This window comes from Pelodiscus sinensis, chromosome 16 (assembly GCF_052426305.1).
Source record: "Pelodiscus sinensis isolate ZL-2025 chromosome 16, ASM5242630v1, whole genome shotgun sequence".
In the NCBI taxonomy this organism is placed as follows: Eukaryota; Metazoa; Chordata; order Testudines; family Trionychidae; genus Pelodiscus; species Pelodiscus sinensis.
In genome coordinates, this window is record NC_143067.1 from 38,535,525 (window position 1) to 38,561,860 (window position 26,336).

A 26,336-nucleotide genomic window follows, 5' to 3' on the forward strand; every position below is an offset into this window, starting at 1 on the left:
GCCTGCACGGCCATCAATGGAGTGACGTCACCATCGGGCGCCCCATTAAAGGCGGCACCCTAGGCGACGGCCAAGCCCACCTATAGTCACAGGCCGCCCCTGTAGATAGTCTAGTCCCAACTATCACCACAGATCCAACGAGGACTCAGAGTAAGCCATCAGAACTCAGCTGATAATTCTGTCAATGCATGAGGCAGAGTAGAATCTTAGTAAAGCAGGCATATTGAATCACTTTCTCTGATCCTGAGCACACTTTCCGCACTGCTTGTGAAACAGTTTGGACGTGGAACAAACGTGTTTACTAGCTACAGATCAAAAGTCTCAAGAACCAAAAGGAATGATGGCAAACATTTTAGAAATGCTCTAACACATTCCAAGCCATGCAGTTGTGCCGCCACATGACTGCTTCAAATTCCTAAAGTATTTGGCTTTCGGTTTCATGCGTCACACAACTCCCAAGCCAGCATAGAATTATTACACATCATTGTCTTACTGGTTAGAAGCACGGATCTGCTAGAAGAGCTTTTATAACACAATACAATAAAGTATAGGAACATTTTATTACGAGCATTAGCTTTGAATTAGCATTTCAACTGTGCATTAAGTTTGGATTAACTAGTGCAGGATACTGGCACTGGGTTAGATGATGTTACTTAGCAATTTATTGGACAAATGAAGTTCAATTTTTTTATTAAGCACATTCCACGGTACAAAGCTTTAGATCATGAACAATATCTGTACAATTTACCAGTTTCAATCAGCTGTTCATACACAGACTTTCCAAACAGGTCATTGGCAAACATAATTACAAGTTAGAATTAGACTATCCCAGTGCTTTGAAACATTAATATAGCAGTAATGTACAATTGCTCATTTAGGGTTAGCAAAACAAAGTCCAGAGTGTAGCCAGGTAGGAGTCAAATTCCTTGGGTGCCACTCACAAAGTCCACTGCTATGGTACAAAAAGCACAATCAAAGGTGAGACCGCATGTTCAAATACCATTATCTCCCAAGGAAAAACATGAATTTATTCTTACACATGCATAAAAAAGGACTCCATTCTTCATCAACAAAAAAGCTTTTTCTTCAGGGCTGCAACCGATGTTTTTTGTTTTTGTTTTTTTAAAAAGTTTAATATTAAAGCTATTAGATGAAATGGGTAAAGTAAGCCACTTTCACAAACTACTGTCAAAGCTTACCAAAAGGTGATCTTACAGACGCTTATCAAAACAAGTCATCTTCTGTACTTCGTGAGGTCTGATCATCATCTTGAAGAAATAAATATCTTTGTAGTAGCAAGTTAGAGGGAATTTCCTAATTTAAACATTGATCCCAACCCCCTTTCTCAATGCAAAGGGTGGTTTGGAGGACTAACCATATGTTGCACTTTTCTAACATTTCCGTAACATTTGATGTGCACTTTATTCTGAATTTGCCTTACAGGTCGATGATATCTAACCATAGCTGTTGCACTGTATGTTGAGTATCAACTCACCCGTCATCTAAAGTGTTACCAATGTTCTTTAACTCCTCTCAAACAAAAAAGGGGAAATCTGAAACCAAAAAGTGCTGCCAACAGAAGACGGAATACACAACAAATGATGTCTGGCTACATTTCTGTGACAACATACTTCCCCCACAGAACAGTAGGTAGATTTTACACGCTCGTGGATTTAGCACATTTTCCAACGAAGCGTTAAAGAAAATGACTGAAAACCGCAGTCAGACATGGCAACGAAAGGGGACACCACTATAAAGATGGCATTTATCGGGATACTTACTTTCACAAAGAAAAATAGGATTAAATAAAAATGACTGTATAAATTAGAGACAGGAGAACCATGACAATGTAAGAAGGAACTACTAAACATTCTGTAATACGGATATGCTAACGAAGAGCAATGTTGACAATGGAACCCAAAGGCCATCGTGTAACTGCTATGGGAATGTGATCTTAAATTGAATTTTAAGTCTGGTCATCATAGTTGTGCTCTGAAGGAGCCTCTACCCCATCTCGATTGTTACAAATGACATATTTAAATACATGTAACTTTTGCTGATGGCATTTTTTTCCCCACTGAGCAGCCAAAATAATGCTGTGAAAGGAGACCTGTAGGTATGTGTGGCAACCTACCAGTTTAAAAAAATAAGTGTTGTAAATACTGCGGCACAAAATATAAGATACAGAACATAAATTAAACTTGTTTAATTTTTTTAAAAGTTTAGAAATTACATTTTAAAATATGTAGCTCCCATTAAAAAAAATCCTAATGAATACTGAAAACCTCCTTTTGCAGAGAAATATATCTAGGTAATTCTTAGTCGTCCCTTCAGTGCCAAGAGTTAGAATGTCCTGCTTCCAAGTGCTAACACATTTTGTATTAGTGTGTAGTGTCAGGAGACCCTGACTTCTAGCACCTGGAGGTTAAACGGTTATGTACATTATATCTACATGCTTATACAGTATTTGAAATTATGAGGCAAGCACACATGAAAAGATTTTACTATACCAAACATTAGGAAGAGTAGACCGGCTGTATAACAGGACACAGTTGAAAGAAAAAAAAAAAAAAAAAGACGGTGCTATACAACTAGTTTAGATAATCTAGCCTGATTTACAGGTAATCTTTAAATTAAAAGAAATTATTTGTGCAGAAACCAGAAAACTGTAATCCAAAAATATTACTGATCCGTTCAGAAATGTTTCTAATAGTCCAATGTACGCCCCTATCAAACAAAACAGGCTCTGAATTTGTCATGAAGTCTAAAGGAGCATGGTGACTTTGAAAGCAAAGCTCTGTACATTCTGGGTATGTGTTTGGCACCCAACTTACACTGGAGACTATTTTTCTTTAAAGTCAGACAAAAGTGCAAAGCAATATAAATTAGGCCAAGTCCTTTCTTGACTTCCGATTTATTTCTGGGAAACAAGCCATCATAGTTCAGTTTGTATGGACAATTTACACGTGAAGCTTTGGATTTTTCACTGCAGTGACGGACAGGCTTCTGATTTTCATCTACTTGAAGTCAGTGAATTTGTAGTAAGTTCCGTAGAGGAGACCATTGGGGACTGAAGGGGAGCAGGAAAGATTAAGAGACACAGAATTGTGCTGCTTTGCATCTACACAGCACCTCTAACCAATTCTGACTTGAGCTGTGAATCAACATCTTCAGGCATATAGTAGCCAAATATCCAGTAGTTCAAGATTGTGGAATCCTGAAAAAGATAAAGACAAACTGAAACACTGGACACTACAATCAGGCCACGTAGAATTATTTGTTGACATATGGCAGAAGTTGGTTGATATCCACCACAGAACACTCCTATTGCACTCTCAGTGCATGTTAAGATGTCTAAATAAACCAGTCAGCACATTACAGTTAGACACCCACCACTGAGCTATCGAGTAGGGTCCCAGGTGCTAAAACTGCCAAGTGCCTTAGCCTGAGCTAGCCAGCAAGGGCCAGCCATGGGTGTTTCATTGCAAGGTAACTGTACCCTTAGAGGTTCACAAGGTGACAATGTCCACCACTGTAGGGCATCATTTTAATTCCAATGATTTTGCAACCTAGACAATCCATTACACCAAACTGGTATGCAGATTGGGGTTTGCAAGCTTTTGAAAATTCAGCCCTATAAACATAGCCACTTCAAAAACTGATACAAAACAAAAGCCTTTGCTGGGTCTTTGAGGAAGTGGATTAGTCAGCACAACAGGCCTTGTTCAAAGTCAGAATTTCAGCCTTCTCAAACAGACCTCAGGAAACAACCCTCTTTCTCCACAGCAAACAACACTACTATACAGAAGTGACCTAAATGTTATCCACTTTCAGAAAAAATATGCTGGATGGATTGATTTTTTAATCATAGAACTAAACAGTTGCGCATTGGGAAAATTGGCTTTGTGAAATCATCCACTTTTTAAAAATCAAACAATTCAACCATGTAAACTAACCTTTATTCTGTTTTAAATAGGACCATTAAGTTCAGTTACTTGTTATAGCAACACACGAAAATGAGACTTAATGATCTTGAGAAATGATCCCACAAATCAGATTAGAATATTTCCACAAGAGCTACCTTTTCACACAGTTATATGATTACACTTTTTCATTAAATAACTTTTCCAAACTGAAAATTCTTACTGTAATTAAGCTTAAAATAATTAAATTTAAGGTCAAATTTCACTTTCCATTCCCAAAAAACATGCTGCAGACTTTGATGAACTGTTCTATTCATGAAACTTTCACAGCTGAAAGGTTAAAACATCTTTTTTCCCCCAGTGCTTAAATACAAGAATATTAGACTATCATATGGTAACAATTTTTATCATGTTACAACAAACAAAAGGAATTCAACAGAAGGCAATAAAACTTTCTTATAACCCCCTGCCAGGGCTGTCAAAAATGATCCACTTTGAAGCGGCATGTACATTAGGAGCCTTGTAAAAATGGGTACAAAGCTTGTTTTTGAGAATGCAAAGACTTACAATGTATGGGAGCACATACAATTGTTCTATTTAATATCACTATAAAATATTGGATCTTTTAAGTGATATTTTATGCAGATTTATGTTTCTGGATTCTAATTACAAAAAAAAAAAAAATCAGGAACGTGCCATTGTGGGATCCCTGCTAGCCAAGAAATAATTACATAAGCGACTGTCACTCTGAGACCATGCAGCTACAGGACATGCAGCTTTGCATGTTTTCAGTTCTCTCTGTAACAGGACAAAACAGACATGTAAACTGCTCCAAACTGTGTCAAATGTATAGATTCTGCAGGGAAGTTGCTAACAGTGTCAAAACATTTCATTTGGCACCAACAAATCTTAATATAACCAAAGTGAATTTGAGCGCGAGGGAACAAGAGAAAAGGCGAAAATAATACTGGTAGACAGTTGCCCAAATGGGAGTAAAATACAAAGGAGTTGATCGGAATAAACTGTACTGGACTTTTAGAAGTACCTGTACTTCTGACAGGCAGGAGAAATAAGATTGTGCTTTCATGATTGGCAGGTAATACAATATAACTATCTCAATCATACTTCTGCACAACCTTGAAGCCATTATAACGATCTGTCTTTTGTTGATAAAAAAAAGATGTGATTGATATGTGTCAACTGGTGGAGCGTTATTTTATCAACAAGGAAATGGGGGTTTCCACCAAGCAGCTTGTTCTAAAGGCTTCGGCCAATAAAAGAAAAGGAAATGGTTTGGGCAGGGTATAAACCACATGGTTAGTGATTGCTGGCTCCCAAATACCAACTCGTGAAACCTGTTACATGAGAGTTGTGCTGTCTGGGGCAGAGTGAAATGCCTTAGGCCTGATCCAACACCCATGAAAGACAATGTGAATCTTCGCCCATTTTAATAGGAGTAAGATCGCCTCCTTAGAGGTACCACCACTTTCAACTTTGAGTAGGCAATTCCATCCCTGAAGGCACTGTGTTAATACTGCCACAACTCAACAAAAAGGACATTTTAAAAAGTGTAAGAAGCAGAGAAGCCATTGGTAGGCAGCACTGAGGGAACAAGCTAATGGAGCTCCGAGACTGCTCTTTCTCCTTGCCAGATCGACATTCTTTTTAAGTATACGCCTACCTGGCACAAATAATGAATTTTAGCAGAGAAAACAAAATCATTTTCAGACCTCTGGTGGTTTCCTTCAAGGACAGTGTAAACAGCCAAGAACAGAGTTGTACACATACCAACCATTGACTGTCTTGCAGCACAATTCTTAATTTCTCAAAGGCTGGTCATGAATTTTTATAATTTCCTTTAGCCAACTGTTACGTTTTTCTATTACAGTGTTTCAACTATGAAAACGGATATAGAGTAGAAGTGAACAGAAGAGAGATGTATTCAAATTAATGACTGGTGTAGGAAAGATAAATTAGGCACTTCCATTCAGAGAGACTGCATAATTAAAGACTGTGTAGATAACCATAAAACTAGCATTTCTTAACTCAAGTGACTAATTTACTAACAGGGTTTGGGGTTTTAAAAAAAAAATTCTTTGGGATTTTTGTTTGTTTAGTTTTCTTAAGGATAAGGGTGAAAAATTAACAGTCTGGCATCATCAGAATTTGAACTCTGAGCCTTCAGCATTGTGCACTGTTTCCACTTGAACTTCATGTCTAGAACAGAGAGTAGGAGAAGGTTGTTATCCTGTAGGCTAATAGGCTACTGGGGTCCTGGTTGTTAAGGAAAATCAGCCTGGCATGGCCTTCTATATGTCCTTCCAGGCACAGAGTGTTGAGGGAGTTCTAGACCAATGTAGTACTCTCAAAGGAGAGAAAGAGAGTCACTAGGGTTCAGGTGGCTGGAAGAAACCAGCCCGTTTCTCTTTGGAATGGTCATATGGTATGTTATTAGTTTAGTAGGCCCCCATGGGGCATGCATATCAGAAGAACTACAATTTAGCATGGCTTACATCTCAACAAAAGCAAAATGGAATTTCATGAGGTAAAGAAAAGACATTCCACTAGCAGAAGGCTATCCCCACCTTGAAAATACCAAAAAGCTATTACAATGAAATAATTCATGGAACTCACTACTACAAAATACCAAGGCCATAAGCTTAACAAGACTTAAAGCAGGAACAGACATTTTTTTTATATATATATATATATATATATATAGATAGATAGATAGTTAGATAGATAGATAGATAGATAGATAGATAGATAGATAGATAGATAGATAGATAGATAGATAGATAGATAGATAGATAGTTAGATTGATAGATAGATAGATAGATAGATAGATAGATAGATAGATAGATAGATAGATAGATAGATAGATAGATAGATAGATAGATAGATAGATAGATAGATAGATAGATAGATAGATAGAGAGAGAGAGAGAGAGAGAGAGAGAGAGAGAGAGAGAGAGAGAGAGAGAGAGAGAGAGAGCGCGCGCAATTAAAGGGTGAGGAAATTTTTTTATTGGACTCATTTTAGCTCAAACAATATTACCACATCCACCTTGTCCTTCTCATTTATATGGATCAGACTATCCAGATACATTTGATAAGAAAACACTTTTCTAGAGAGAGAAAAATCTCGTGCCTTATGGGCAAGCATATTTCATAACTGGATCAAGGGGTGTCAGTTTCCTTTAAAGCATCTGGTACTGACCACTGGCAGAGAAAGGATACTGGACTGTAGGGACTTCTGCTCTGATCTGGTATGGCAACCGCTGTTTCCAGCTCTCAATATTCACTGCTATTTATAATATGAAGCGCAACTGTTGCCAAGATGAATGACTTCAGAAAAAGACTTTACTGATCTAGCAAATGGAGCTACTGAAGAGTTTGTATCCAATATATTTAGGCAACTAAATATATATTAACTATTGTAGAGAAACGGAAACAAACTTTATGTGAGTCTCTTCTGATAGCTGTGACGGTGTACTTTTATTCTTTAGAGAACTTTTTTATTACTTGTGGTTACTGTAGGGAATTCTTATTTATGATGAACATTACATCTTAGTTTACTGGAGACTGATGGGCAGTGCTGGTTGGTCCCAGGAACCAAGATAAAAACATCGATGAGGAGCACAATCTAACTAAACTCTAAAAGACACTTACTTTGTTTCAAAGGAAGTGGTAGCCGGTTACGTGCGAGAATGCTTTTTTCAATGCAACTGTAATTAACAAGCATGCCTCCATTACATGAGTTTCCACATGAAAAATTGTAACATGCTATAGACCATTAAGGCTCACTGCACCCAATGAAAGTAGAAATATGAAGACAATCTTGACTTACAGTTCATTGTATATTCTCTGACAAAGGGCAGATCTGCTCTGCAGTAGATGTGCCCTCTCAAAGGAAAAACTCGCATCTCCACACTACTACCGCAGGGAATGGTGCTGAGTGACATGCCCAACCTCTCTGAGCCAGCCTGGGACAGAATCTGAGACTGGGATATTGAAAAGTACTTCATATTGGCCTTACGCTGCTCCCATTTGAAGACGCAATCAGCAGGACAGCTCTGAGAACTTCAGAAGGTCCCACCTCCTAGTGCCCTCGGCCTAGCAACTGGATGCCAGGTTCCTCACACACGGTGTTAAGCTTTAGGCTCTGAAAGAGCCCTCCCAGTCTCACCAGAAAATGCCTAGGTAGGAAGCACGCCATACATGCCAAAATACTGAATACAAATTCTGATGGAAAGTAGTTAAAATTAAAGGCCAAAGCATTGGTTATTTTTAAATGGAACAAAACTTTTATATTGGTGCCATTTAAGAACTGTTGGTTTAATAAACATCATTTGCAGTGTGAGATATGACAAATGAAGATATTCTTAAATGACCTGGTTATACATTAGCTATAAACTCTTTCATGTCTCACTGTAAGGGTGTTGCAAAAAATAGTGGTCACTACTACAACCACCTGCTTAACGGCAGGAGGATCTGCAGTGAAGATGTAGAAGATGAATGAGATACTCTGATGTTTTACACTTTAAGAACCAAAGCCCAATAAGCATACAATGGCTTTCTGATCAAACAGGAGCAGCATTAACAGATGCATTAGGAGCACAAAATGACAGCTGATATATAAAATACAAGGACCAGCACCAGGCAAATGACTGAACACATAAGTACAGAAACCATTTATTGTAACAAAGTTACCTTCAGAGGCTAGTAAAGTGCAGACTGTTATCTGGAGATGTAAGTGTACGTTCTGGAGGGAGAGCGTGTCTCATTCTGGGCATTGGGTTGCACATTTAAGAAATCCCAAATCAGAATTGTGTCATCGTGGGAACTACTAATGATCTGAAACTCATCAAACTGGAGTCTAAATACACGTCCTGAATGCTCCTAAAAACAGTAAGAGTTTAGTTAGTAGGCCAGGAGATGGATCATCTTTCACTAATTTAATACTCATTTGGACACAAAATTACAGATGAAAATTCAACTTGGTCAAGGATCATACACAGGTCTATGAAGAATTACTGCTATTTAAAAATTGCAGCAAATACAGTGGCTTCAAACTAAAGTTTGTGTAGGCCATGAATTTTACTATGAAGTTGAGAAGCAAGAGAGATGAAGGCTGAGAATTACAAGCTGCCTGGACAGATTGCCAACTAAGGATGTATCTAAACCACACCCTCGAAATAAGCTATGCAATTTGCACTAGGCAAAATGTGTAGCATATTTCCAGGTAACTTTGAAATACCTTATTTCGAAATTTGGCACTGTGTAAATAAAGCGCTATTCCAAAACATCTCTTAACCCTCGTGGAATGAGATTTACAGGGATGTCGGAATAGCGAGCCTGTTATATTTCAAAATAAAGGGCACGCTCAAAAGATGCAGAATAGCCAAGTCGGGATATTTCCAGTATCCCAAAATAGTACCGCAATGTAGATGTAGCCTAAGAGAATGAAACTTTTTTTTTTTTTTAAAAGTCTGGCAGGGTTTATCTGCTGTGCGCACACACACAAAAATCAGTATGTTAAACAGTGCTCCTAACTTGCCACTTCACAAGCCCATCCGAGATTTACTCTAAGCCCAAGTAGGCAGTGTTTCAATACACACTCTTGAGGAAAAAAATGTGTATGTGGTCCCTTGTAGGAACATTTCACAGAAACAGCAATACCAATGTGGCATCAGGCTTTGCACTCACACAGTACCTTGCAAACCTCTGTCGATCCATCATCCTAAGTGATGGCACTGAACCCTTTTATAACCGGTTAGAGGACAGGCCAAAAGGTACCATACCGATAAGTTAGCGCCTGAAGTGAGCACGTTCTGTAATTGTATCGTACACAAATAATGTGTCAGTGGAGTCTCTGTGTCCATTTAACACTCCTTCTAAGCTAAGACTGCAGAGAGTTATTTTTGTGCTGCAGGCTCTTCTGGAAAATGTGGACAAACGAAGACCATTTTGCCGAAGCCATCCAATAGATACCATATCAGCAAAGATCTCTGGTCACTAGACTCAAACAAGGTTCAAGCTTTGACTCTGGAGAGAAACACTCTGTACATTCAATGACCCATAACACGAGCTATCCAATTCCCTGCTGGACTTTTAAAAAAAAAATCAAGACTACTGCCATGAATTAAAGCCTCTATTACAAAAATAGATGATCTACAGTAGCCACTTAAAATATGGTGGCCTTCTTTAAAACGACTAGCATTCCTGTGGTAATCCTGTCACCTCAAGATCCCCTACCGTCTGCATCTATTCTTTCCATTTCTACACTTAGGAGACAGGATAAAGGAAGGCTGCTAGTATTGCAAACTCTTTCCATTTCATAGAAGTCCATTTATTTGAAGTTAGTGGTACAAAGTTTATAATATATTAAAATACCACACCAGGACCCAGAATGATTTGGATGCAATGTCGTATTGATTACATTTTTAGACCATTGGAGGATACCAAGCCAGAAGAGCTTATCAGCTCAATTTTTCTTCTATGCTCTGAGTCAACAAGAAATCAGCGCGCACAGCAGCATGCCCAATCTTCTTAGTCTGTTCCCAGCTCTGGGGTTATAGCAGCATTTGCAGAACGTGCTGAATTTTTATCTACCCACAACACACTCAATGCATTTGCAATAAAATTTAACATTAAAACCTTCTTTTGCCAAATATAAAGTAGTATTACTGCCTAAAGCCCCAGATGTATCCCTGTTTACATACCACCAATGTCCGCAAGCACAATGTGCTTGCTGGGGCACGAGGGTCAAGAGCAGCTTGCAAGTCCCACACTTTAATTTTGCTATAAAACAAAACAAGAATATTGGTTATTTTATTATAACAGAAATGTTGCTTCAATTATCTGCATTACAAAAACATCTGCATCAACAGAAAGCAAATGTTAGAATCTCCCCAATGCCAACCTATTAGCAACAAGACAGTATTAGTGTAGGTCTAAAATTTTATGACTGTGTTTGTTGGGAGCACGGATTGTCTTGTGTGAGCAGAGCATCTAGGACAAAGGGACCTTTACTGCTGCCTGCCCAGCACAGGAATGACACAGAATATTCACTTCCACAGCTGGGGAATATTTTGCATATGAACCTCAAACTGAAAAGACCCCAAAGGTCTTAAAACTGAGAAGACCACAAGGCCAATGAAATGCAGGGAGAACAGTTCCTGGGAATCAATTTAGGATTACAGATTGACGGCGAGAATGAAAATAACCAAGTTGAAAGGAGTTCCTGACTTGTCTTCCACAGACATAAGATGTTCACTTGAACTACAATTCAGCCCAATACCAGTGGTGAACAAGCTACCAAGGAGGTCAAAGCAATAGGATAATGCACATCCCTGTACAATTTCACTGAGTTCACTCAATCGTTACGCCATTTTTGTTTCCAGGTGGCTCCTGGTGCCCTCCTGGCAGCCCCACACCACTAACTTTAAGGCTCCTATCCTATCGCGCTGAGCTATCGCTGCCTTTCTGCTGGACTGTGCTGCTGCAATTTCAAAATGCTGTGAGCTCGGCGATATATCGCCTCAAAATACGAACAGTTGCAGTGATGATGTCTAGTAAAAAGGCAGGCAGGCCTGTTGGGAAGCAGGACCTTTCCTAAGGAGTGACCTCTGCAGGGAGGAAACAAAGTGAGGTGTCTACTCGCAACAGACACTCCTTAAAGATATTTGTCCATTCTAACCTGCGTGAACTGTACAGCAGATCCATATAAACTTGATTAGGAGAACAAATAATTCTCCAGGGAGCTAGATCTACCTACCCGCCCCCAAGAACAGAGTTCAAGAGTTCTAAGAACAAGTCACTGGAAGAAGCTACAGAATAAAACTAAATGTATAATATTCAGAAGAATACATTCAGGATATAGGTAGTCTGCACTGCTGAAATCTACACCAAGTGGGCAACACCCAGTTTAAATGTAGATCCGCTGTAACCAGATCACTTAGACAGCAAGATATAAACCAAAAGAGAATCCTTATTCTGTGCATTTGCGATGAGAACTTTCAAAGATGTGCTTCTGCAGGAGATCCAGGAATACCCTTCTCAAAGGGAGTTTGAAGCACCTACCCGTCATAGGCTCCGCTAACAATTCTCTTGTTATCAAATCGGATGCATCGAACCAGTTCTTCATGGCCTTCTAATACTCTTAAACAGGCACCACATTCAATATCCCACAACCTTAGGAAAGCAGAAGAAACGGATCTTTGAGAAAGTCACCTGTGACACTAGCACACCAATCCGCTTACTCACGCTGAAATTTCCATTTTAGCATAAACTTTACTGGTGCTGCAAAAAATCAGCCCAAGCTGCACTGCAAAAAGGTGACTGCAAGAGTACGCCTGAGGCCCCTGTATGCAGTCTTCAGCAGGGAGTACACAGACACACTGCTGGTCTGTCTACCTCACTGAACTGGATCGATCATTGTCTCAGTTCAATGCATGCTAAAAGTAAAGGTTGGAAGCTTGTGATGATGACATGCAGGGAGAATAGCCCCTGGGAACCAATTGAGGACGACTGTGCTACTCAACTGGGGGGAATTAATGTAGAACAGTTTCAAGAGGCCTAGGAAAAATCCCTGTTTACACTGGTAAGTGCACACTCTCTCCAATATGCTTTTAGCAACTATCTTCCACCCACCGAATGGTGTTGTCTGATGATCCACTCACAACTAGTCGATCCCTGTATTGTAGGCATGCAATGCCACGCTTGTGCCCATTTAGAGTACGAACAAACTCACATGTGCTTGTACTCCAGACCTGTGTAAAAAAATTAAAACAATCAAACTTTGGGGAAGGTTTTAAATGTTAAACAGAAATTACATTAAAATTTCCCTTAAAAAAAAAAAATCAGGATTCTCAAGTAGAACTTTGGGGGGAAGATGAATAAAAACTTAGACTAAATTCCTCAGAGGCTAAGACCAAGGTGTATTTTGTATTTGTACAATATGTGTCAGAATGGGACTCCAAACTCAGCTGGCTCCTCCCACACATGTATGACACAAAAGTCTGATTATCATAAATTTAATATATTAAATATGTTTGAACTTTTTTTAAAAACCAAGTATTGCTTATGAAATTTTAAAATTCTGACAATTTAAATTTTGGCTGGCTAGTAATCAGATCCAAGTAACAAGGTTCTAGATACAAAAGGCAAGTTGAATATTATTAACCTATTTTTTAATCATTGCTAGCTATGTCAATCTACTGCTTACTGGAAACAAGACCACGGACACTTGACTCCAAGCTGAGAGAACAGTTCGGGGATTAGAAGATGGGCTTAACATTATAAGAATTGTTTAGAATCTTTGTGAATTGTCATCTTCTGGGACACTGGTGCTAGAATTAGGGATGCTGTCGCACCCCCTAGCTTGAAGGAGTTTCCATTCTATTGAGGATTTACCGTTTGGTTCAATGGCTCCCAGCACCCCCACTATAAAAACTGTGTCAGCACTCCTACTGTGGGACATAACTGCCAAAAACACCCTCTTTTGACCAGCTGTGGTTTAAGGGAGGGAGGTATGGAAGTGTGTGTCTCATATTAGTGAGTGGGTAACAGATATTCTGACATGTAATTCAGTCTTCAAACATCCTTTTAAACCCTCAAACATAGCAACAGTTTGTTTAGTTGCTGAAGTGGTATGGTGGGGAAAGGCGGCTGCCCATAAATACCATGACTAGGACAAGTTTGCCAATTTATATAAAACACAAATCATTTAGAAAAATGCACAGAAAAGTACCATGTTTAATTTCTAGCCAATTTCCATGACCTAACAACATATTGTGAGAGTTTTAAGCTTTTTATAACTTTATGACAGAAGCCACAGAAGCGTTACAAGCCGAGTTATTTTCAAAAAGGCATTAACATCTAACAGGAAATGACTAGATAAATGGTAAAGGAATAGCCACAGAATTGCTCATATGCACATTTGGAAATCGGATTTTAAGCTCACATTTAACAATCAGACGTTTTCCTGAAGTGGACTTTTTTAAACTCGTGGACACACGTTAATCACTGATTTGTAACTTCCCGAGTAAACACAGCAGGCCTCATTCTGCCAACTTACTTTAATGGTCCTGTCACCTGATGCAGAGACAATATACTTGTCATCAAAGTCTACCACATTAACAGCAGCACGATGTCCAACCAACACACGACGCAAGGTGATATCAGTAGGTGATGCCATATCCCAAACAGCAATGGACCTGTCCTTTGAACACGTCACCATTAAGCCGTTACAGAAACGTAGATGAAGCACTGCCTCATTATGATGAATCAGTGTGTTCAGAACTTCGCCGGTGTTTACATCCCAAACTCTGAGGGGAAAAAAATGAAATTTATCCCGAATTATATCCTGACTATACAATTACGAACAGGAAATGCACACACTGAAGAGTGGTCTGCCAGTCTGAGGGACAGCCTTCCTCAACCATTGTATTTTTCTGGCAGGCCAAATTTGCTAACTCATATACTTTCTTTCCAGAAGTAACGTTATGTCTAAAAGTGACAAATCAAACAGAAGTTGAGGATTAAGTTCACACAAACATTTCAATCCAATAATACAGGAACTGCCAGTGAATCTGTGTCCATATCCCATCACCAATAGTGGTCAGATATTTCCGAGGAAGCTGTAAGAAACCTCAAGTGAGCAATTATGGATTAACACACCTGCCTGAGAAGCTTCTTCCTATCCCAGTCAGGTGTTGGCTTATAGAATCCTAGAACCAAAAGTGCCCTCGAGACGTCTCCAAGTCCAGTCCCCTGCCCTCACAGCAGGACCAGGCACCATCTAGATCATCCCTGATAGATGTCTATCCCAAACTGTTCTGAAATATCTCCAGTGATGGAGATTCCACAACCTCCAGGTAATTTATTCCAGTGCTTAACCACCCTGACCGCGAGGACGTTTTTCCTAATGGAAAAACTTGGAAGTTATGCTTTGAATCTGAGAGTTTACATTCTTTCAAAATTTTTGAAGGTCAAGATGGTACAAGTATGTGCCTCTAAAACGTTGGAATCCTACAAAATACTGCATACAATCTTCTCACGTGCCTTTAGTATAGCTTTTAATGGCACAGTACTAGATATATATTGTGGAGTGGTCCTTACACTTCAGTAGCTGCGGTGGATTATTTATTCCAAACGCCCCTACCCAGACTTGAGTTTGTTGTGCTGACACTTTTGAAGCTCACCTCACTGTAGAGTCTGAAGATCCAGTTACAATGACTCTCTCGTCATACTGCAGGCAGAGTACGGAGCCAGTGTGCCCTGTTAATATTTTCAAACATTCCAAGCTTGTTTTATCCCAAATCTGTCAAAAACAAAGAGATGGGTCCAAACGTTGGCTTCCACTATTGTGATGAGAACCAATGATGGCAAAGAGAATCTATGAGCAAACCACCATGCCCATTCTCCTGCAATTTTCAGATACGGACCATGAACCGTCTCTTCTGTTTTTACGTTTCCCTGCCTTGCCAAGGAGACAAGCACATGCTGGACAGACCAATGAACCTGCCAACCAGGATATCAGACAGGAGTTTGTCCTCCATAAGAAAACATTTTGTTTCATATGGAAACAGCAAGCATTAGCAATAATTCAAACTATTAACACCACCATAGGACGCAGCCAAACCAGGGGGCACAAAACATTTTGTTTATAGTAAACCTGATTTCACAGAAAGTGCTGATTTTCCATCTGGTCAAAACTGCCATAACTGGCAGTCCACAGCATTCAGGAAGTAAAACATAAGCAGGGATGTATTACCAGCTTCCCCTGCAGATCATGCAAAATATGCCATCCTTGAAAAGTGCTGTACAACCAACACTGCCCCACCAAAAGCCAGTGGAGAGGTGCCCCAAGGATATAAGCAGCATTTGACAGCCTCACTTCCAAGTCTGACGCCAAGATGGAGGGAGTGACACATCTCCTGAAAGACCAAGGCAGTGCATTTACCTTAATGGAGTTATCCCTTAGGCCACTGATGATCTTTTCATCATCATACTGTAAACAGTAGACACCTTTGCTATTTTCAGAGCGGCACTGAATTCGCTGCAAGTTGTGTCGGCCACATCGCCAGTTAGATTCTATCGTCTAGAGAGAGAGGAGAACGATTTATACCAAGTGATGAATAAAGCCACGTACCTTTGTTAAAACCAGGATTTCTGTGACAAATGTAACTTGGTTTTTTTACCAGGAGCACAGTTCCTCCATGCACACTGACAATGTGAGTTTCTTTTGAGGCATTTAACTTTCTATGTACTTTTAAATTATGAGCATCTCTAATTCTAATAGCAAATATTTAAAATATGACTACTTAGAATTACGACTTTTGCATTTTTTTAAGACTAAGTTACAACTTTTACTTGTTAAAACCCCCAAACTTACACCAGGTTCCCTAATGCTTGACGCAGACTTTGTCCAATGTGAAAAATTCAGTTTGCTCCTTTAGTTAATCCATCATCTGACATAAGTAACAAAACCTCCATTTTTATAATTCAGCAACATCACAAAACACTCAGTCTCATTTGATAGAGTGAACAACAATACACATTTGTTTAAAGTCCAAAATGGAGGTTCAAAACGGTTTTTAAAAAACAGACTATTTAAAAAAATGAAAATTAGCTATTGGAAAATTGCCTTCAATTTTTCTGTCAGACGTTATCCAGTAAATGTTCTTCCTAAAATTATTTTTTAAATATGAAATACTTCAGCCTTTCACTTTGATTTTGTGGGGTAGACTTTGGTAGGGAAATATAAAATTTAAATCTGGTATATTTTAGCAAATAGGTTGCAATCAATTAAACAATGAAAACAGATTTACGTTCTATTTTTAAATCAACTTTACATTGGCGAAAGGAAACATGCTGAGCCATTTCAAAGAAATCAGGGATCCTAGTTGGAAGATTTATAAGAGTAATCAAAGATTCAGTGCAGTGGAACAAACAAATAAACATATGGAACCCTTAGATACACTGGGATATTTCTCATTCTCTGTTTACACACAGAAAAACAGGTAAGTCGAACGACAGATTGCAGTGTTTGGAAGAGAGAAACAGGTGAGTAGCAATCTAGCAGCTGCTAAACTGGAGATTTGTTCTGGAGATCTTACTTGTTGATATCTTGATGCCATGCTCAATTTATTATCTCCATTCTACTCAAGTTCCACAACTCTGAATCCCAATTATGAACTGTTGTGTGTCCCTCCTTTGGGTTTCCCCTCAAAAGATTTCAAAATCACCCAAGAGAAAAACTGACTTTAAGAACAAATCAAGACAAATTTTATTTCCCAATTTTTCAAAAATGTTGCTGTTCAAAGGTATCTTATATTAGGGATGTAATAGTATAGATGATTTACCAATTAACCGATAGCAAAAGCGTATAGGTTAATGCTATAGACTACACGCATACCCTCCCTCCCCTCCCCCCATCAGTACATTTTTAAGTAGGCTAGCCTACAGCCCAGCTCAGTTTTGGCTTGCACTGGGTCCAAGACCTACCCCCGCTGCGGCTCTGCATTTAAAGAGTATTAGGATCCAGGCAGCACGGCTCAGTTCCAGCTTGCACGGGATCCGGGAGCTCATTCCTCTCTCCCCCGCCCCGGACAAGGGCTGCTGCCACCTCTGGATTTTAAACTGGCTCCCCTTGCAGACCAACGCCCGCCTGGCACCCCGCGCTGCTGCCTCTGATACAGAGGCAGCAGCGCAGAGAGGCAGGGGGCTCCTTGGAAGTGGAGCCAGAGTGCACTTATCAATTAACTGATATTTAACAATCCTAATCTTTTAACACACTTTGGGTGGAATACGTACATAATTACCCCACAACACACTTCCTGAAGTGCCAGAAGGGTACAATTGGCTGACACGACATTAGAGATGGTGGTAAACAAAACAGCAAGCCATGCTTACAAAATCATCCCCACCACGCCCCACCCTTAAGTGACATTTACAAGAAAATCCAGGCAGAAATCCAGTTTTCATGAACAGATCAGCAATACTGGTCAGTTAATGCTTCCAAGGTTTTCAAACGGACAGCCAGCAACTTGTACACTGAGTATTAAATAATTATATTCCGCTTGTATGGACTGAGCTTTTTCAGCACCATGCCAGATTCGGCCTTGGGTATATATTGTAGTGTGCCTGGCAGAGCTCAGATTGCTCATTACAATATCTGTTTATGTTTGGTTTGCAGTTTTTTGCAGGGGGAAAGGGAGCCATTTACTTTTTATTTACATTATTCAGCTATGTTTATTTAAAAAGGTGATATTAAGCACCTGCCCTCTGTGCAGGGCAATATCATTTAATGTTCTGGGAAACAGAAGAAAAAAACCATTCATTTTAACTCATTCACTGTTTCTATTTAAGTTCAATGCTCAAAATTCCACCACTGGAAGCTATTGAATAAGGTTGCCATATGTAACTGTTGGCTACAAATGAAGAACAAACATTTATACCTTGGTCTGCGCACTATAAAGCAGTAAGTCACGTACAGGTGTGTATTTTACTTCTATCGATCGATGCCATTTCATTTAGACATTATATGGCGTGGCTACTGTGGGAAAATATTTCATGTTTTTGAGAACCTGTAAAACCTCCTTAACATGGCGTAAATTTTCAATATACTGGGAAACTAGCCACAATACACAAAGAATATACACACAGCAGTACTACAATTGGCAATAGAGTGGAACCAGATGTGAGTATAGAGACATAATATTTAAGATGACTAAATGCAGCTGAGTGGGTGGGCAATTAGGAAGACCCTCTACCAAAGGAGCATGTTAAATACAGGACTTGCAACCACATTAAAGCTTCTGACAACATGAAATTTCTGTTACTCCAAGGTGAAGCTGACAGATTTTACCAACAATCTCCCCAAGCAGATATTTTAAAATGAGTTCTGAATATGCAGAGAGGGTAAGCGTGTGTGTGGAAGGAGCTACTACATTTTATGCACCACGGCAAATGTTACAGAATCAGTGCTGCAGAAATCCAAGGTTTCTTCACACACTTAAATTACAAAACCTTTGCAACATGTTACCTGTATTTTTAAATACGTCCCCTCAATAAGCATCAAGCCATTAATAAAACTTCCTCTAAACTTAGTTCCCAGAACTATATACCAAACCAACTGAAATGCTGGGAAATATTAGCTTTTCTACAGCATATATACACAGCCTCTGTTTATAGACGTGTGTGAAACTAAGTCAAAAACATGAGATCAGTAGCCAAAAGCAGCTCTCAAAAATACTGTACCCTCACACAATAAAAAATGAGAGGAGACTATCATGAAACCAGAGTGGAAATATCAAAGACTAGCAGGTGAGATCTGTTGCTGACCGGGCACAGTCATTTTGCATAGATTACACTTATAGGAAAGTTCAAGACATGAAATATATGTAATAGAATTTTTTTATTAATGGGGTAGAAAACGGGAAGTAAAAGAACAATTTTAAATTTGTGGGAAACCTTTTTTGGGTTGGGGACAAATGACCCTCAGTCGGGGGCCGCACACAAGTGCGAAGTATAAAAAAAAGTTACAATAAGGAAGATCTAGACATTAGGAAAATCTTCCTAATTGTAATGGTGGCTAAGCTCCAGGACAAATTATGTAGGGAGGCTTTGTCACTGGAGGTTTCAGATAAACACCTGTCAAAAATGTCTCAATAGTACTTAGTATTGCCACACTGCAGGGAGCTGGACTATTCACATAATGACGTCTGTTCCAGTCCTACATTTCTAGGAAGCTCTCATTTATTGGTCTGTTTACATCACTGAACAGTTAGCAAAGGCAAAGCCAACCAAAGTGAAATCTGCTATCAGGGTAAAAACTTTTAAATAATTTAAATTACTCCCAAATAAAGACAGCAGACAGCTGCTCAAGTGATACGGCACTATATCCGATAAGGGCTGGAAACCGAAAAGACACAAACTACCTTTCGAAAGACAGATACGAAGGTAAATATTTCCCAGCAAGGATTCTGGAAACCTTATATTTCAAAACTGAAATACATGGAGATTAAATCAACATGACACCTTCCAGACAGAAGTAGTCATGCCTTCTTGAGAGCAGGGAGAGAACATAAGAATGGCCGTACTGGGTCAGACCAAAGGTCCATCTAGCCCAACAGCCTGTCCACTGACAGTGGCAAGTGCCAGGTGCCCTGGAGGGGATGGACCGAAGACAATGATCAAGCAGTTTGTCTCGTGCCATCCATCTCCAGCCTCTGACAAACAGAGGCCAGGGACACCATTTCTATCCCCTGGCTAATAGCCTTTTATGGACCTAACCTCCACGAAATTATCTAGCTTCTCTTTAAACTCTGTTATAGTCCTAGCCTTCACAGCCTCCTCTGGCAAGGAGTTCCACAGGTTGACTACGCGCTGTGTGAAGAACTTTCATTTATTAGTTTTAAACTTGCTACCCATTAATTTCATTTGGTGTCCTCTAGTTCTTCTATTATGGGAACTAATAAATAACTTTTCCTTACTCCCCCCTCTCCACACCACTCATGATTTTATATACCTCTATCATATCCTCCCTCAGTCTCCTCTTTTCTAAACTGAAAAGTCCCAGTTGCTTTAGCCTCTTTTCATATGGGACCTGTTCCAAACCCCTAATCACTTTAGTTTCCCTTTTCTGAACCCTTTCCAAGACCAAAATATCAAAAGAGAAGATGTATAGCTGAATTTTTGGTAAGATAATACCTGAACAATGTAATTACATCATATCCAACTCTCAAAGAGAGATTTTTTTAAAAAGCCTACAAAACAAGATAAGGAAAGCAGGAAGGACAAACATATGAGTTATTGCAATGACATATGCATCAATAGTTGCAGAATAACTGGCAGGACAGAATTATTAGAGAGAGACTATTTTATACATTTTGCTTTGCATTTGAGATTAGTGTCACTGAACAGCTGTGTGATACCACTAGAAATATAAAGTTAGAAATATATATTTAAGTAGGTAATAATTTGGCCACCATCACTGATGCTTGAGCACATCTTCACTTCTTAGAAACACTCACAAACAACCCCTTATTTGGCAACAGTTTTAAAGAAACTTAGGTACCTGTATGCTTTTAAAAACCTCCCACTGATTACTTCAATGATAAGCTCTCAAAAGGAAGAGAGCTTGGATGCATGCTAGCCAACCAGATTTCCCAACTATTTTTGAGTCATCTCACTCAGATATGCTAATTATTGCCACCCACAAATTTTTACACCTTTGAAATTACACACGAACTGTGGCAAAAAAAGAGTGAAGATCTTTCCGCACCTGACCCTACGACTCCACTGAAGAGCCTCTTCTCTGATGCCTAAGATTTTAAAAAGCTAGCTAATATCTTTAAAAATATGAACTCCCTTAACTCTTGGAAGAACACACGGAGTCTATTTGATGGTTGACCGGATTCTTTCCTAAATTCTTTGAGGAAATCTCATTTGGTAGCCTCATCTTAATTAAGCAGACTGCTGTCTCCATAGAAACAAGGACGAAGGAACATCTCCTGTATTTCCAGATAGGAAGAATACGTAAAAAATAATCGTCTTGTCAGATCATGATTGCATTTGTGCTCATTCTAAAGAGATAAACTGGCCCAGCTTCATAAATCATATGGAAGAGGTCAAGAGATTTGGCATTGTGGAGTCAAAACTATAAAGCTTACCCTACTATTTGACAATCTGCCTATTAATGCAGTCCATTTAAAACAGTTTGTCTGCACCACAATATTTGTGGACTGTTTCCAAGTGTAGGTCTAACTGGGCCAACGCAGATGATCTCCACAAAAACAAATTTTGCAAACCCACATCTGGCTTTCTTAGGAGTTCCTAAAGTACTCAGTGTGAAAAGTTCAGCAACAATTGATTGGGAAACACCTGATATTACTGGTCTGCGTGTTATGAAATACAACCTAATTAAATATTTGGCCTCATTTATTCTTCACTATAGAGGTGGAGAGTTGCATGCCTCTTTCCAAAACTTTGGTTTCCATTCTCTAAAGAGTCCCTTCTCATTCAATGACTATAGAAGCAACAATATATTCTGAAAATGTGTATGGCAGGGAGCACATAGATATTGGCTCTAATACATTTTCAGAGAGGCAAAGGAGCCTCAACTTGCCAGATCATATGCTGTATTACCTTGCCAGCTAATATCACTTTGTGGCTGCATAGACTTTCAACCCCAAATGCTAACAGAACTCAAGGGAAAGAATTAAACAAGCTTTTGATCCATCCTCAATTTGGCTTCTGGATTATTTTTTGAATTCTGTTAGTCAATCCAATCAAGACAGACCATTTTTCTACTGCACTTATCCTCATTTACAACCCAATTTAGTACCAGCTACATAAATTAATGAAATCCCCTTAGAAATAGTTTAACAATGGGTCTGGTTTATCCCTGAACCTTAAATGTCAAATACTGACTAATGAGGACTTCTTAAATCACCACATGTACATTTTGTAATACTTAAATGTAGTCTTTATGCAAATGACTTATAAAAAATATGCCTTCTGAGAGCTAACATGACAGTGTGGAAGAAAACATTGTCCTCACTCTGAGTTAGTAAGCAACAAGTAGCCAGAGGCAGTTTTATTACGGGTTGCAGCAAGGGAAAAACTGGTTCGGACGGGGGGGAGCCCCCCCGAGGCAGATCTTCAAATACAAGCAATTATGAAGCAGTTTATAAACTGTCTATTAGATATAATAACAATAACAATTAGTCTCCTTCCCATTACAAACACCAATGGCTAACAGTTATTTAGTTCCACCCAGATGCTCCTTATCTCAAGGTCCCTGCTAGAGTCAGCATTCTATCCTTATCTCCGTATGGAGGCGAGAGGCAAAGGCAGCGTCTAATTACAGATCTCGCGTTGTCAGGCCACAGACTTAGCCTGACTCTTGCTCTCTTGTTAACAAGACCAAGATGGCTGCATACAAATTCCCTTATTCTCTTTTCCTGCCTCCACACAGTCAACAGGAAAACAAGTAGCGATCCAAAAATATGAATACTGAATTCTGAAGGCCTGTGGAAAGGTAAGCATCACAAATCTCACAAAGAATATTGTAGGCAGATATTACAGAACAAAGTTTGAAGTAAGAGTAACAAATGCTTTTAATAATCAGCAAAGACAGAAAATTCTTCAGACCCTGAATAGCCCCCTAAAACCAAGTGTGTGTGTGTGTGTGTGTGTGTGTGTGTGTGTGTGTGTGTGTGTGTGTGTGTGAGTGAGTGAGTGAGTGAGTGAGTGAGTGAGTGAGTGAGTGAGTGAGTGAGTGAGTGAGTGAGTGAGAGAGAGAGAGAGAGTGTGTGTGTGTGTGTGGGGGGGGGGGGTTTGAGAGAAAGGTGTTCAGGTAGCAGTCTTCTGCATAATCTCTTGAAGATGCTCACTAATATACCCCCAAGCTGAGACTTCGCACCCCCAGCCCCCTCACGCACCACCCCCCGCCGAGCACTCGCACCCCCACCCCCTCAGTCACCTCCCACCCTCATCCCCCTGCCGAGACCTCGCACCCTCAACTCCCTCAGATTTTAAAGCCAGAGAGGACAACTACCTTCATCTAGACTGAGCACCTGAATAAACATTATGCCTTAGTATTCCACCCAGCGATTTCTACAGCAAGCCCATACCCTCTGACTGAGGTGGAGCATCTCTTTTAGAGACCTCTAATCTTGATTTAGAGAGTCCAGGAGATAAAGTCAAAATCCCTACGAAAGCGGTTTCAATGGTTAATTGCCTTGACTCTCAGTATTCCTTATTTTGAAGTCTGACACTATGCAGCTTCGACTACCAGTCCCTGGACCTTGGTGTATCTTTCTGTGCTAACCTAACCACCTCTTCAAAACCTTAGGGAGCCCCAGAGAAAAGTCAATGTTAAATGACAATTTTAATCAAAAATGTCAGTGTAGGGTTTGGGCACTTTTATGGCCTTTCGTTTCCCATCAGTTAGGGTAATCAGCTTAAAAACTTTCATCTCTCTAACTCCGACCAATGAACAAAGATTTACAAAGGTTGCAAGTAATAAAAACAAGGCTGAGGAAGCAACCAGAAATCATCTCAAATCACTCTGTATTTTCACATTGCTTTTGTTGATTTATCAACTAAAATCGAATGAATCTAGAGAAAAATTACATATAAATAAAAAACCATTCCATAGATTTCAATGGATGTTAGTAAAGACCAACCAACAGCATTTCTTTAAGTGATTATATCAGTGGAGTCATCTCAAGATTTGGGCCCATGTATAGATCTTAGTTGGAAGAAGTGAGGGTGGATCTTGTGTCAGTGCTCTAAACACCAGAACCCCTTGAATTGATTTGGGGGAGGGGGGAGAAGATGGGGACAAACCTGAAATCACATTTGAAAGTGGCCTGTTTGTTGAGTGATGGATAAGCAGACAGGCAGTGGAGTGTTTCTCCTCCTTACCTGGTTGCTCCAATAGGGTCACCAGAGACCTACTCCAAAAGTTTCTTCCTTTACAGACCCCAATCTTTTTTTGGGAGGGGAGGGGCGGGAGTGGAGAGAAGGAAACTCTTCCTTTGCCTGTTAGCAGGAGCTCAACAAAGAGTACACTTCCAAATGTGTTCTCAGTGTTTATCTCTATCACCCCTAGGTGTTCGACTAGAGTACACTCTACCTCAAATATGAATCGGTACATGAGCTCAAATCTTAAGATGACTCCACTTGAATAATCACTTACACGATTTAAGGCCCAAATCCTCCTATTTTTGCTACTTCAATTAGGAACAGGATCTGGCTCTTACTGGAGGAGACAGCCTCCAGCAAAAAACAAAACTGAAACAACCGAGGAAAGCCTACAACCTAAGCCAGGTGACAATCACACTAAAGCAAAAGTTAACCAGTACTAGAAGGAAGCCCCTCTGCTTGATCAAGTAGGTCAAGGTGTGTGGTGCACAACTAATAAGTGCTAATATCACAGCTAATTTTATGTTCAGATCTATACTTGAAACATACCATTTAACTTGCTAACAGTAGCTTATACAAATATATTTAAAAATGAGGGTCAGAGTTGATTTGTGAGGCAGCTACATTTTACAGACAGGTTGTAGCTTTGAATAATTTTGTTCATGAAATGCCAGCTTCACAAACTCACATTTGCCATAACAGAATGATTCCATTAGTTCACATCTGCCTTAACCAAACACGTGTTTCTTCACTAATTACATTTTGGACGAATAACTTTTATGTCCATCACCTGGCTGAAATAAATGCACTGCAGTTTTTGGTCTAAGTAACACATTTTTATGGTGGATACATAGCTAATGGAATAAGACTAAGCTTTGCTTCTATTAAGTGAACACCAATGACCCTGATCTATCAAATATATGCTGAAAAGTAAACGAGCCTTAACTTTCACAAGGTAAGCAAAATCACATTGTCAAACCAAAGTCGTTTCTGCCTCTTCTTTACCCCTAAAACACACTTTTTATTGTTGTAACCATGCTATAAACTCTTAACAGTCATTCGGCACCCCTTGTAAGGAAAGCTGTATTTGTTATCATGAGTTGATGAAAATTGGGGAAGGAGGAATGAAAATATTCAACAGATCTTGGTATTTGAATGTTTAATATTAAAAGTTTAAATCTAGGCTTTTTAAAATTTAGGATAATGAAATTATATAGAAAATCTGGTTCTTCAGAACACGTGTCATTATCTGGGGCCGCAAGGGACCATTAAATATTATAATACTGTTAAGTTAGACTTCACAGTTCATTTTTGAAATGTCCTGAAACCTTTCAAAAAGAAGCATGCTTCCAATGTTGTCATTAACAAGTTACCTTCATTTTGTAGCCAATAAATTACTATACATGTTTGCCTCATTTTCCTGACAGACCAGAATTAGTGCTAGAAACTGTGTAATCAATTACATAATGCATTATATTTAAAAACATGTTCAGAAAAAGATCAGAGTAATAAACAAGCTATCAAGAAAATGTACTAACTTTAAAAAGTTATTTGCATAGCAAAAGTTGTGTTAGAAAACATACCTCTATGTCCTGTATTATCTTTGGGTATAATGACCTGTAAAATGAATTTGGGGGGCCATCTGTGGGTCTGTTTTTAAACAGGTACTGATCCCTAACAAAGAAGAAAAAAAGGTTATATTTCCCATTGTGATATGTTAAACCAAAACTCCCTGCTAGATGGATAACTCTGCACTAAACTAAAATGATGCAGATCCATTTTCAAACATTACTATTGATACTATAAAGTCATTTAATCCATATACAAAATAATATCTAACAGGCTATACACCTCAACAACAACTGTACTTTAAAAATGTTCAAAGAAGAAAATAGTTCTCTTTCATTGTGTTCTATAAATAGGAATTTGCTATTCTGACAAGCTTTTTTTAGATTGCTGGATTTCCCACCTT

The 26,336-nt window shown here is 39.2% G+C and overlaps 1 protein-coding gene across 4 annotated transcripts in view; it reads right to left on the reverse strand.

The window, feature by feature from the left end:
* Nucleotides 1-673: 673 nt before the first annotated feature.
* FBXW11 (F-box and WD repeat domain containing 11) overlaps nt 674-26,336 on the reverse strand; it is a 100,459-nt gene continuing 74,796 nt past the window's right edge. For all 4 annotated transcript variants that reach the window (XM_075900140.2, XM_075900143.2, XM_075900142.2 and 1 more), the window contains 9 exons: nt 25,948-26,038; nt 15,891-16,028; nt 15,130-15,248; nt 14,004-14,253; nt 12,578-12,696; nt 12,008-12,118; nt 10,648-10,726; nt 8,636-8,824; nt 674-3,217 (listed from right to left, as the gene is read on the reverse strand). In XM_075900140.2, the coding sequence (XP_075756255.1) occupies nt 8,663-8,824; nt 10,648-10,726; nt 12,008-12,118; nt 12,578-12,696; nt 14,004-14,253; nt 15,130-15,248; nt 15,891-16,028; nt 25,948-26,038 (1,069 nt within the window). In that variant the 3' untranslated portion in view covers nt 674-3,217; nt 8,636-8,662. The remainder of the gene's footprint in view (nt 3,218-8,635; nt 8,825-10,647; nt 10,727-12,007; nt 12,119-12,577; nt 12,697-14,003; nt 14,254-15,129; nt 15,249-15,890; nt 16,029-25,947; nt 26,039-26,336) is intronic.